The 12,400-nt window shown below is 42.9% G+C and overlaps 1 protein-coding gene across 1 annotated transcript in view; it reads right to left on the minus strand.

Annotated features, from left to right (window-relative positions):
• Positions 1 to 3,931: 3,931 nt before the first annotated feature.
• Positions 3,932 to 12,400, minus strand: part of LOC106602509 (uncharacterized) — a 35,423-nt gene continuing 26,954 nt past the window's right edge. Inside the window, exons 4-5 of the mRNA XM_082973784.1 lie at positions 4,660 to 8,224; positions 3,932 to 4,344 (exon numbers count right to left, since the gene is read on the minus strand). Of these exons, the coding sequence (XP_082829910.1) occupies positions 6,917 to 8,224 (1,308 nt within the window). The 3' untranslated portion in view covers positions 3,932 to 4,344; positions 4,660 to 6,916. The remainder of the gene's footprint in view (positions 4,345 to 4,659; positions 8,225 to 12,400) is intronic.

A 12,400-nucleotide genomic window follows, 5' to 3' on the forward strand; every position in this document is an offset into this window, starting at 1 on the left:
AATATTCCAACCGGGCAACGTTGTATTTATTCAGAGAGAGAAAGAAAAACATGGAGAAGTCTCGTGAACGCGCATCTCAGTCTCACTGTCCCCAGGCTGACCACTCACAAACAGAGCTGCTGTACTTTGCCCAGAGACAGCAGACACCCCATTCCACTGTCTGGCGACTTTAGAGAGCCAATGGAAGCCTTAAAGTGTCACGTTACAGCACAGATGCTGTATTTTCGATAGAGATGCAACAGAAGGACAACAAATTGTCAGACAGGGCACTTCCTGTATGGAATCTTCTCAGGTTTTGGCCTGCCATATGAGTTCTGTTATACTCAGACACCATTCAAACAGTTTTAGAAACTTTAGGGTGTTTTCTATCCAAATCTACTAATTATATGCATATTCTAGTTTCTGGGCAGGAGTAGTAACCATATTAAATCGGGTATGTTTTTTTATCCGGACATGAAAATACTGCCCCCTATACCACAACGATCTCCTTTGTTTTGCTAACGTTGAGGGAGAGATTGTTTACCTGGCACCACTCCGTCAGAGTGCCTACCTCCTCTCTGTAGGCTCATTGTTGATCAGGCCTACTACTGTCATGTCATCAGCTAACTTGGAGTTGGAACTGTGTCAGTCCATGCAGTCTTGGATATACAGAAGGGGACTAAGGACACCCTTGTGCGGCCCACATGTTGAGGATCAGTGTCACGGAGCTAATGTTGCCTACCTTCATCACCTGGGGGCCGCCTGTCAGGAAGTCCAGGACCCAGGTCCATATGGAGGAGTTCAGACCCAGGGCAGTGAGATTTTTAATGAGCTTATTGGCACTATGGTATTGTAGGCCAAGCGTTAGTCGATGAACAGCATCCTCACATATGCATTCCTTTTGTCAAGGTGGGTAAGGGCAGTGTGCAGTGCAATGGCGATTACGTCGTCCTTGGATCTGTCAGGGCGGTAGGCGAATTGGAGAGTTCGAGTGTGTCGGGGAGGGAGGAGGTGATGTGGTCTTTCAGTTGTTACTTTCCCTTTCTTGGGCATGGGGATGATAGTGGACACATTGAAGCAGGTGGGTATAGAGGCCTGAGCTAGAGATTGAAAATGTCAGCGAACACAACAGCTGGTCTGCACATGTTCTGAGGGCATTGCTAGAGATGCTGTCTGGGCTGGCAGCAATGCGAGGGTTAACATGTTTTGAAGGACTTACATACATCCTCAGTGGAGACTGGGTGTGTAGCCCACGTTGTCATCGGGGGCTCTCCTCGGCAGCTCAGGGTCATTGTGCTCGAATCTTGAGAAAAGGGTCTTTAGCTCGTCCGGTAGGATGGCGTTGGTGACTGTGATGTGGCTGGCTTTCTTTTTGTAATCTGTGATCGTTAGGAGACCCTTCCACATACGCCTTGTGTCCGACCCACTGAGTTGCTCCTTCACTTTGTCCCTGTACTTGTTTCGCCATCTTGATCAATCTGTACTGTTAACTTCTCTAGGGCCAGTGGGACGATTTCGTCCCACCTACGTAACAGCCAGTAGAATCCCGTGGCGCGTTATTCAAATACCTTAGAAATGCTATTACTTCAATTTCTCAAACATATGACTATTTTAAAGACAAGACTCTCGTTAATCTAACCACACTGTCCGATTTCAAAAAGGCTTTACAACGAAAGCAAAACATTAGATTGTCAGCAGAGTACCCAGCCAGAAATAATCAGACACCCATTTTTCAAGCTAGCCTATAATGTCGCATAAACCAAAACCGCAGCTAAATGCAGCACTAACCTTTGATGATCTTCATCAGATGACAATCCTAGGACATTGTTATACAATACATGCATGTTTTGTTCAATCAAGGTCATATTTATATCAAAAAACAGCTTTTTACATTAGCATGTGACGTTCAGAACTAGCATACCCCCCGCAAACTTCCGGTGAATTTACTAAATTACTCACGATAAACATTCACAAAAAACATAACAATTATTTTAAGAATTATAGATACAGAACTCCTTTATGCAATCGCGGTGTCCGATTTTAAAATAGCTTTTCGGTGAAAGCACATTTTGCAATATTCTGAGTAGATAGCCCGGCCATCACAGGCTAGCTATTTTGACACCCACCAAGTTTGGTACTCACCAAACTCAGATTTACTATAAGAAAAATTGGATTACCTTTGCTGTTCTTCGTCAGAATGCACTCCCAGGACTTCAACAACAAATGTTGGTTTGGTTCCAAATAGCGGCGTTTTGTTCGTGCGTTCAAGACACTATCCGAACGGTAACGAAGGGTGACGCGCCGGCGCGTTGCGTGACAAAAAAATTCAAAATATTCCATTACCGTACTTCGAAGCATGTCAAACGCTGTTTAAAATCCCTTTTTATGCGACTTTTCTCGTAAAATAGCGATAATATTCCGACCGGGAGTCGTTGTTTTCGTTCAAAGACTGAAAAAGTAAAATGGACTCCTCACGTGCATGCACGCACCCGTCTCATTGTTCTCAGATCGACCACTTACCAAATGCGCTACTGTTTTTCATCCAGAGACTGCAGTCATCATTCAACGTTCTGGCGCCTTCTGAGAGCCTACGGGAGCCTTAGAAAGTGTCACGTTACAGCAGAGATCCTCTGTTTTGGATAGAGATGACAAAGAAGGCCAAGAAATGGTCAGACAGGGTACTTCCTGTACAGAATCTTCTCAGGTTTTGGCCTGCCATTTGAGTTCTGTTATACTCACAGACACCATTCAAACAGTTTTAGAAACTGGAGTGTTTTCTATCCAAAGCTACTAATTATATGCATATTCTAGTTTCTGGGCAGGAGTAATAACCAGATTAAATCGGGTACGTTTTTTATCCGGCCGTGAAAATACTGCCCCCTATCCATAACAAGTTAACACACCTTTTTAGTTTTGCTTTTCCTTATGGTGCTTTTTAGTCGTTCAGTTTTTGTTATTCTTTAGTTTTTTTATCCTCATGTTTGTTGTGTAGTAAATATTTCAGTTTTCATAGTTTTTGTTTTTTCCTGTGAAGCTCAGTGCATCGCATTCATGTCTGAAATCTGCTATATAAATAAAGCTTGATTTGATTCTAAAAGTCAAATGTATTCCCACAGAACAATGAGACAGATATTTCACTGGATGTATAAATGTGAAGCATCCTCTTGGCGTTTCCATTCACTACCAAATACGTTAGTGAGAGGAAGCCCAGTGGCCGGTAGTGGGAGAAGATGGATTTTGGCTGACGTTCTGCAAAATGTTCTCATCTATGAAACATTTGATCTCAATACAGTTTTCTGTTCCCAAAACTAGAATCTGTTACGAACATAGTGGACTTAAGTATTGTAGTTGTTACCCTTTGCCAAAGTGTTAAAAATGGCATTGTTTAGGAGTGCAAGGGCAAATTGAGTTACTGCATGCACACTTCAGAGTAGGCGTTCCCTAACGGTAATATGCAAATACATGCTGAACGCGCCAGCTCGTGCTTGATTCTGCCCACTGACTCATTTTTTCCCATTGGAAATGACAGGCTGTGGTCTATCTTGGGTTAGTTAGAAACATTTTTGGTAATCCGACGGTGGGTAGTGTTGCCGCCGCCATTTTGTTTTTCCGCGTCAACCAATGATAAGAAGAGGTGACGAGGAGTTGGGTCTGTTTTCAGTATGGATGTTGAAGGGGGTGTGTCATCTACCATCAAGTTTACTCAAAAGATCCCTTCACCTTGTTTTGTTATGACAGACGTTTATAATGCATTGTATGATGGCAACAAACATGGCTTAGCATTAGCTCATCATCAGTACAACCTTCAAAAAATTATTTTACACGCGTGTCCATTCCAATTTATGTTAGAATCGAGCGAATGCGTGATTTCCCCAGTAAATTCATTAATTATTACCACACAAACCATTTTCTGATACAAGTGGCACGTGCCAACAGTCAATCAAGTAACCTCTGACATTCAGTCTTGTTTATGTATGTAGCTAGTGGGATAACCTGTAGCATTAGCAATATCTTTCAAAAGAAGACAACTCACAAATGTGGAAATTCTGACAGTGAGTCAAATCAGATTCTGACGGTGAGGATCTGCTTCCCATCCCTGTGGCCATTGATAACCCTAAAACTGAGGACCCCTTGCCCACCGACAAAGTCCCATGCCTCTCTGAAGATGGTGATGAGGCAGACCGATGAAGTACAAGAAGTCTGTGGTAGCTGGAAGGCCGCGAGCCATTTCACCACTCCTGGCACTGCTGTTTGCTTAGATGAGTCCCAGTCTAGAGTGCAAAGCCCCTTGCCAACGAGACGTCCATGTCCTCTCCACTGTCTGTCTATACAGCGGCCTTGTCAGCCACAGGGAAGGTGGACCACCTGATGGGAGAAAGTAAGATCAAACCAGACTGAGCTTGACTAACGTCAAAATGGGGGCAGTGGATAAGACAGACATGATAATCAGCTTTGTGGAATGCACTCGGAAGACTACCAAGTGGTATAAGATCTTTTTCCATCTGATTGACACTGCTGTCCTCCATGGCCACATAGTTCACCACCAGATAACAGGTGAGATTATTGAACAAGATTTTTTTTGTAATTGGACATAGTTCAATTCTAAAATGAGTGACTCTCTCACCCACCTCTCCACACCCTCATCCTCCCTACTCCCCCATAGGTGAGGCAATTACCTACCAAAAGTACAGAGAGAACCTCCACTGGGGGCCGTCCTGCTGCAGACAATCCCCTACGCCTCACCGCAAGGCATTCTTTCAAACTGCTGCTCAAGACAGCCGCACACGGAGGCACTGCAAATCTGACTGTCTGGCACCATGAGAAGGAAGCAGAGGTTGTTGACAAAGTACATGTGTTCAGCTTGTGACACACCCCTGTGTGTCGCACCATGCTTTGGGGAGTACCATACACTCAAGCACTATTTAGCACATTTGCAGCAATGACTGACATGCCATGATACTATGACTTTAGGGGTGGATGGGTAGGAATGCAGTTCAAATCACTACATGAAAATTGAAATATGGGTTATGCATATTAATAAGTTGTCAGTCTTTTCTTGTTGTTTTTTCCCCCAAGTTAAACTGTAAAAGAGTGTCTGTTTAAACTATGTTGCTAGCATACAAAAGCTGGCCTCAATCGTCTGCAAGAAAGTTCCAGTTATGATGTTGGCAAATAATGTTCAATGCTGTTTGTGTGTGGTTTCTGAAAGCACAGAATAAAGAGGAATTATTACTAATTACAATATAGCATCAGGATATAACAATTAAAGTAGTAACATAACCCTGCTATAAAAGTAATTAATTGCATTGACAAAATCACAAATATGAATAACAGTAACTGTTGAGCTCCACAAGGAGGCAGGGCACAGCAGAGCTAAAATACACAGGTCATGAGTCCAGGGCAGCTTTAAAAGATACAACACAAGCTAATACTTCTCTGTAAAACACACGTCAGAGACGTGTGTTTTAACAATGCTGCTGTTGCACTCCTTGTGGAGTGCAACAGCAGCATTGTTTTACAAAGCTAATAGAAGAATGTAGCTAGTAACATAAGCACAATTGAGTAGAACACCATAAAGGTTAAGAAATTAAGTTCCTTGCGTGTCCGCGGTTATAAAGGAATGCACACATTACATTGTGCTACAGTAAAAGCGACATAACACGATACAAACTATAATGTAATAAGTCACTTACTTTGATAGAAACGCACACATGTCCAAAGTTATTATTTGTAAGGAAAACAACAATGAAGGTAAGTCAGCCGGAAAATGCGCCAGGAGGAAAACGTTAGCATTTATTTCCTGATCGGAGATGCTCAAATGTCTGCATACGTGACCAGGGGAAACACTGGGGAAGTGCTTGGGCTCTCATCGAAGAGAGAAGTTTGTCCGGTTCATCGTAGTGCCTCAAACGTAAATTCTCCGACACAGTGAAATGGGATACTTTATGTGAATTAATAAGGAATTGGAACACACCTTAATTCAAACTGTTTGAAAATAATTTGAAATTGACCAGTTGACACAAGCCACGCTGCCTGCTAATTATCTATAGGCTAACAATCACATTTTGGAACACCAATTACGTTTCCATCCAAAAATTGTCATTTTTTTTGTTTAAAGAAAAATCACGACAGCTGTGATGGAAACAAAGTTTCAGTGTAATTAAAAAAAATGCAGACAGATCATTTGTTCCTTCGACATTGAGGGATCTTTGTGTCGGTAAAATTAATAACACGGGAAATGCCGGTGAAAATGCCTTTATGCGCAAATATTGATATAATAACCACCATATCTAAGTAAATTTGGAGTCACGAGATGATATTGTGTGTGGTCCTCCCACTACGACTTGAGAAACCATACAGTTTATTAGGCTTCAGATGAAATATGTTGTGAAAGTGCATGGTGATGAGCTTGATGCTGCTTTCCAATAAATACAGAGGGTCTTATTCTGTGACATGATGATCAATAATTGACTGCCGTTTGACAAAAATATTCGCTGTTATCCATAATCTCATGTAGACTAGACAAGCTACATAGCCTACCCGTATTGTATCTGCGAGCTGTTGGCTAGAGCGCAGGTGCCAAGACCAGATTAGACACATTTGCTATTTAACACAACAGTTTATGACAAAACTATCAGTAGAGTTGAAAATGCGACGGAAACACATTGAACTTTATATTTTTATTAGGTACATGAAAAAGTACATTTTGGGTGCACTACGTCATCACGCACTGATTTGATGGAAACATTTCTGGTGGGAAAATGTGCACAGTTTTTATGCAGATTTGAGAATATTCGCATGAAAATATGTTGCCAATTGGGATGGAAACCTAGCTAGTGAGTGCATTTTGACATCACGCGCATAACAAAAACGCTGGGGGGTTAATGCAGGGTTTGATCTAAATGTCAAAAGCTATTGAGTGAAATTATTTTCTATTTTACAGAGTGGAATGGGTTTTCTGCTGGTGTATCCTGAGGTAGCTCCTCTCTGAGAACCTCTTCCCGCAATGCCTACAGGCGAACGGCCTCTCTCCTGTGTGGACCTTCAAGTGCATCTTCAGGTTGCCAGCCAGGGCGAAGCGCATGTGACACTGGGTACAACTGTAGGGTTTCTCCCCTGTGTGGACCCTCTGGTGCCTCTTCAGGTCACCAGCCTGGGAGAACCTCTTCTCACACTGGGGGCAGCTGAAGGGTTTCTCCCCTGTGTGGACCCTCTGGTGCCTCTTCAGGTCACCAGCCTGGGCGAAGCTCATGTGACACTGGGTACAGCTGAAGGGTTTCACCCCTGTGTGGACTCTCTGGTGGATCTCCACTTTCTGGGGGCAGCTGAAGCCTTTGTTACAGAACATGCAGAGGAACCGTTTCTCTTTACTATTTCCTGATGTGGCTCCCCCTCCCCGAGCCTTGGCACTTTGGTCATTTGAGTTCAATACCTGATCGAAAAGAACGCAGCCTTGTGAATCAGAAGGTGTCGTCGACGTGGACACTGGGTCGCAATCCCTGAATGCGTGTAAAGGGGAGTGGGTGGCGCCATTTAGATTTGTCTCTAAGCTTCCCCTGTAGTCTAAGAAAACTCTGCCCTGTGAGTGTCCATCTCCTAGGAGACTATCTGCATTCCATGTGGGAGGAGCGTCACCCTCCACTTTCACAGTCACTTCATCTACCACTATAACCTCCCCTTTCTTATCTTGGCTGCCTTCAGAGTATACACTACTACTGCGCCGGTTCCATTCCGCTCTAGACAGATCAGTCTGGGTCTCTAAACCCAAGGGCATGTTGCCAGGGCCCATCTCTGTAGTATAAGAACAAGACGGATCATTGACAGTCTCTGACGCATCACCCAAGTCCAGATGGGAATGAACCGTCCTCGGGCTTGGGTTACTGTAAAGTAAATACTCTGAGCCGGGAGCAGAACAGCCCAGTGGCCCCTGCCCCAGTCTCTCTGGGTCTGATCTGTGGTCAGATCCTGTGTGTAAGAGCCTTTGTGTTACAGTTAAAGTCTCGGTGTCTGTCTCTGACTTGAGGACGGCGTTCGGCATTCCACTGACCTCCGTGATTCTGCGTTGGGTCCTGGGCTGGGGCGCGGCAACAGTCACAAGGTCCTCTGTGGCTATAGGTGGCGCCACTCCAGCCGCTGCTCCAGTCTGAATGTCTCTGCTGTGTTGTGGGTCCTCCTCTCCTTCAGTCCTCTCCTGCTTGATCAGAGATGATCCTCCAAGACCTGCAGCCTCTACAGACTGACACAAGAAGAGAGGAGGTTATTACCGATACATGGGTTGAATTGGATAACAATGTCATAGGGAAGTCTCACAAGCTCTCCTATGGCAGAAAAATAAGGATGTACATGTAAGCAAGTGAATAGCTGAGGGGAGCCTTTCTGAAATAAACGGGCCACATTTGATGTACTGTAATTTTTTATGTCACACTATCACAATAACATGCTGGGTTGAGGTTCCACTCGCCTCAATTGCTATGGTTTGGTCATCTCTCCACATGTTATGTCCCGCTGGCTTCACAAAGCTCCTGTCGCCTCCAGTGAGATGTCCTTCACCTGAGAGTGATTGGGGGAAAGGGGTGGTTAGGTTAGGTAATGCTCACGCTATATTGTACACTATTGACAGACACCGTGTCCGAATACCCAAACTTGTGTCCTAAATAGTAGGCCGTTTGAGTAATGCGAAAATAGAACGTTTTATAGTATGGGAATTTTCTAAAATCGAGTATGCTTTAAATGCCAGGATGTTATACTCATTTCGGCTCTTCATCTTGTAGAATTCGCTGCACACTTTTGAAGAATTTTACAGCCAGAATGCATTGGAAGAGGGGGAATAGTGAAGCTTCTGCGGTGGTTATCTTTGAAAACAGATCTGCTGTCTGCCGTGCCTTTCAATAGCGTGTGACTGCGGTCCGCAATTCGGGGCGTTCCTGTATGTGGGCATTGCAGGAACCCCCTCCTCCCCTCCCTAGAGCATCCCATTGGTTCCTGCATGACACCCCCCAATCGAGCATCCCATTGATATTCTGGATTTCCTCTGATTGTTTATGTAATTAAAATGTAGGTCAAAAGGGAAATAAATGTATATCTGAGTTTTCACACTGTCTACTAGCGTCCTAGCTAGCTACCATTGTCACCCCCACCTCCTGTGCACTGGAGTTATCCTTGCTAGCTAGCACACAGTGTCGCCCCTGCCACATGCTGTGTACCAGAGTCCTCTTTACTAGCTAGCTAGCATGCAGTGTCCTTCACTCCCGCCTGCCATCACCGTCGTTAACAGAACTGCGCCGGACAGGCCGGGGCGAATGCCCCTGTCTACCGGTGTACTAGCTAGCTACTAGAATTGATAATTGTTAGAACAGTAACGTTACCTACAGGGTTACTTGCTTGCTGTTGAGCAACAACTTCATATTTAACATTAGCCTAGTTAGCTACTTGTTGTATATACCAGGCTTGTGTTCAAACTGTTGCCGGGTCTAATGACAATACCAGACTTTTAATTCAGTGGCAAACATGGCAATTTGATAAAGTATGTAGCAGTGTAGCTACAGTTGAAGTCGGAAGTTTACATACACTTATGTTGGAGTCATTAAAACTCATTTTTCAACCACTCCACAAATTTCATGTTAACAAACTATAGTTTTGGCAAGTCGGTTAGGACATCTACTTGGTGCATGACACAAGTAATTCTTCCAACAATTGTTTACAGACAGATTATTTCACTTACAATTCCAGTGGGTCAGAAGTTTACATACACAACAGGTTGGAAAATTCCAGAACATGCCATGGCTTTAGAAGCTTCTGATAGGCTAATTTGAGTCAATTGGAGGTGTACCTGTAGATGTATTTCAAGGCCTACCTTCAAACTCAGTGCCTCTTTGCTTGACATCATGGGAAAATCAAAATAAAATAACCAAAAGCCAAACATTTTAGACCTCCACAAGTCTGGTTCATCCTTGGGAGCGATTTCCAAACGCCTGAAGTTACAACGTCCATCTGTACAAACAATAGTACGCAAGTATAAACACCATGGGACCATGTAGCCATCATACCGCTCAGGAAGGGGACTCGTTCTGTCTTCTAGAGATGAAAGTACTTTGGTGTGAAAAGTGCAAATCAATCCCAGAACAACAGCAAAGGACCTTGTGAAGATTCTGGAGGAAACAGGTACAAAAGTATCTATATCCACATAACCTGAAAGGCCACTCAGCTAGGAAGCCACTGCTCCAAAACCGCCATAAAAAAGTCAGACTACGGTTTGCAACTGCACATGGGGACAAATATTGTACCTTTTTGGAGAAATGTCCTCTGGTCTGATGAAACAAAAATAGAACTGTTTGGCCATAATGACCATCGTAATGTTTGGAGGAAAAAGGGGGACACCATCCCAATCATGAACAATGGGCCAAAATTCACCCAACATATTGTGGGAAGCTTGTGGAAGGCTACCCGAAACATTTGACCCAAGTTAAACAATTTAAAAGGCAATGCTACCAAATACTAATTGAGTGTATGTAAACTTCTGACCCACTGGGAATGTGATGAAATAAATAAAAGCTGAAATAACTCATTCTCTCTACTATTATTCTGACATTTCACATTCTAAAAATAAAGTGGTAATCCTAACTGACCTAAGACAGGGAATTTTTACTGGGATTAAATGTCAGGAATTGAGAAAAACCGAGTTTAAATGTATTTGGCTAAAGTGTATGTAAACTTCTGACTTTAACTGTATCTACAGAAAGTTCACAGCTCTACTTTGCTCATGTTTTGGTTAATGTTGTACTTCATCTTCTAACTTTTCAGGATCTACGGGCAGGATCACCTGCATCGGTGAAGAAAAGAAAAGTTGGAGAAACATTAGCAAAAATAAATGATACGCCACTGTATGTTATCTTGACTAATTAGGTACCCCTGTTCTCTGAAAGCAACAACACTTTCCCATCTATTTCCTATGCTTCACTGGCACATTCATGTAAACTACCGGTCAAACGTTTTAGAACACCTACTCATTCAAGGGTTTTTCTTAATTTTTTACTATTTTCTACATTGTAGAATAATAGTGAAGACAAACTATGAAATAACACATATGGAATCATGTAGAAACCAAAAAAGTAGAGGTTGACCGATTAACAATCGGTAATCGGTATTTTTGGCCACCGATTTGCCATTTTTATTTATGTTTTTTTTTTTACACCTTTATTTAACTAGGCAAGTCAGATTAAGAACACATTCTTATTTACAATGACGGCCTAGAAACGGGGGTTAACTGCCTTGTTCAGGGGGGATTCGTTTTTGCAACCTTCGGTTACCAGTCCAATGCTCTAACCACCTGCCTTACATTGCACTCCACAAGGATTAACAGGCTGACTACCTGTAACGCGAGGGCAGCAAGAAGCAAAGGTAAGTTGCTAGCTAGCATTACACTTATAAAAAACTATCAATCTTAACATAATCACTAGTTAACTACACATGGTTGATGATATTACTAGTTTATCTAACGTGTCCTGCGTTGCATATGATCGATGCGGTGCCTGTTAATTTTCATTGAATCACAGCCTACTTCGACAAACGTGTGTTGATTTAACAAGCGCATTTGCCAAAAAAGTACTGTCGTTGCACCAATGTACCTAACCATAAACATCAATGCCTAACTGGAATATTTAGACTTGGTCACCCGTTAGATAAAATATGGAACGGTTCCGTATGTCACTGAAAGAAAAAAACTTTTGTTTTCGAGATGATAGTTTCCAGATTTGACCATATTAATGACCCAAGGCTCGTATTTCTGTGTGTTTATTATATTATAATTAAGTCTATGATTTGATAGAGCAGTCTGACTGAGCGGTGGTAGGCAGCAGCAGGCTCGTAAGCATTCATTCAAACAGCCCTTCGCTGTGCGTCAAGCATTGCGCTATTTGACTTCAACCTGGGTGGGTATAATTTGTGGAACGTTCCAACAGGAATCTATTCCAAAAACTTCGTAAATAACAAGGTTTCAAAAAAACAACGCATACAAAGTTGTATAGTGGCAGAATAAGATACCGGGTAGGGAGTGGTCTATTTCATTGCGTTTTTCACTCATCACGTTTATTCCGAAAAATGTCTGTCCTCACATGCCTGTTTGCCTATGGACAAACATTAAGAATAAGCTACGTGTTGAGTTTATGCCTATTCGGCAGCTAGTTAGCTAGGTTTGTATACGTTGTTGGTTGGCAACCTTTTACTTTACGTTTTTTGGAACAGATTCCTGTTGGAACGTTCCACAAATTATACCCACCCCTTCAAGCCTATCAACTCCCAAGATTAGACTGGTGTAACCGATGTGAAATGGCTAGCTAGTTAGCCGGGTGCACGCAAATAGCGTTTCAAACGTCACTCGCTCTGAGACTTGGAGTAGTTTTTTCCCTTCCTCTGCATGGGTAAC

This window comes from Salmo salar, chromosome 04, assembly GCF_965601325.2.
Source record: "Salmo salar chromosome 04, fSalSal1, whole genome shotgun sequence".
Classification (NCBI taxonomy): domain Eukaryota; kingdom Metazoa; phylum Chordata; class Actinopteri; order Salmoniformes; family Salmonidae; genus Salmo; species Salmo salar.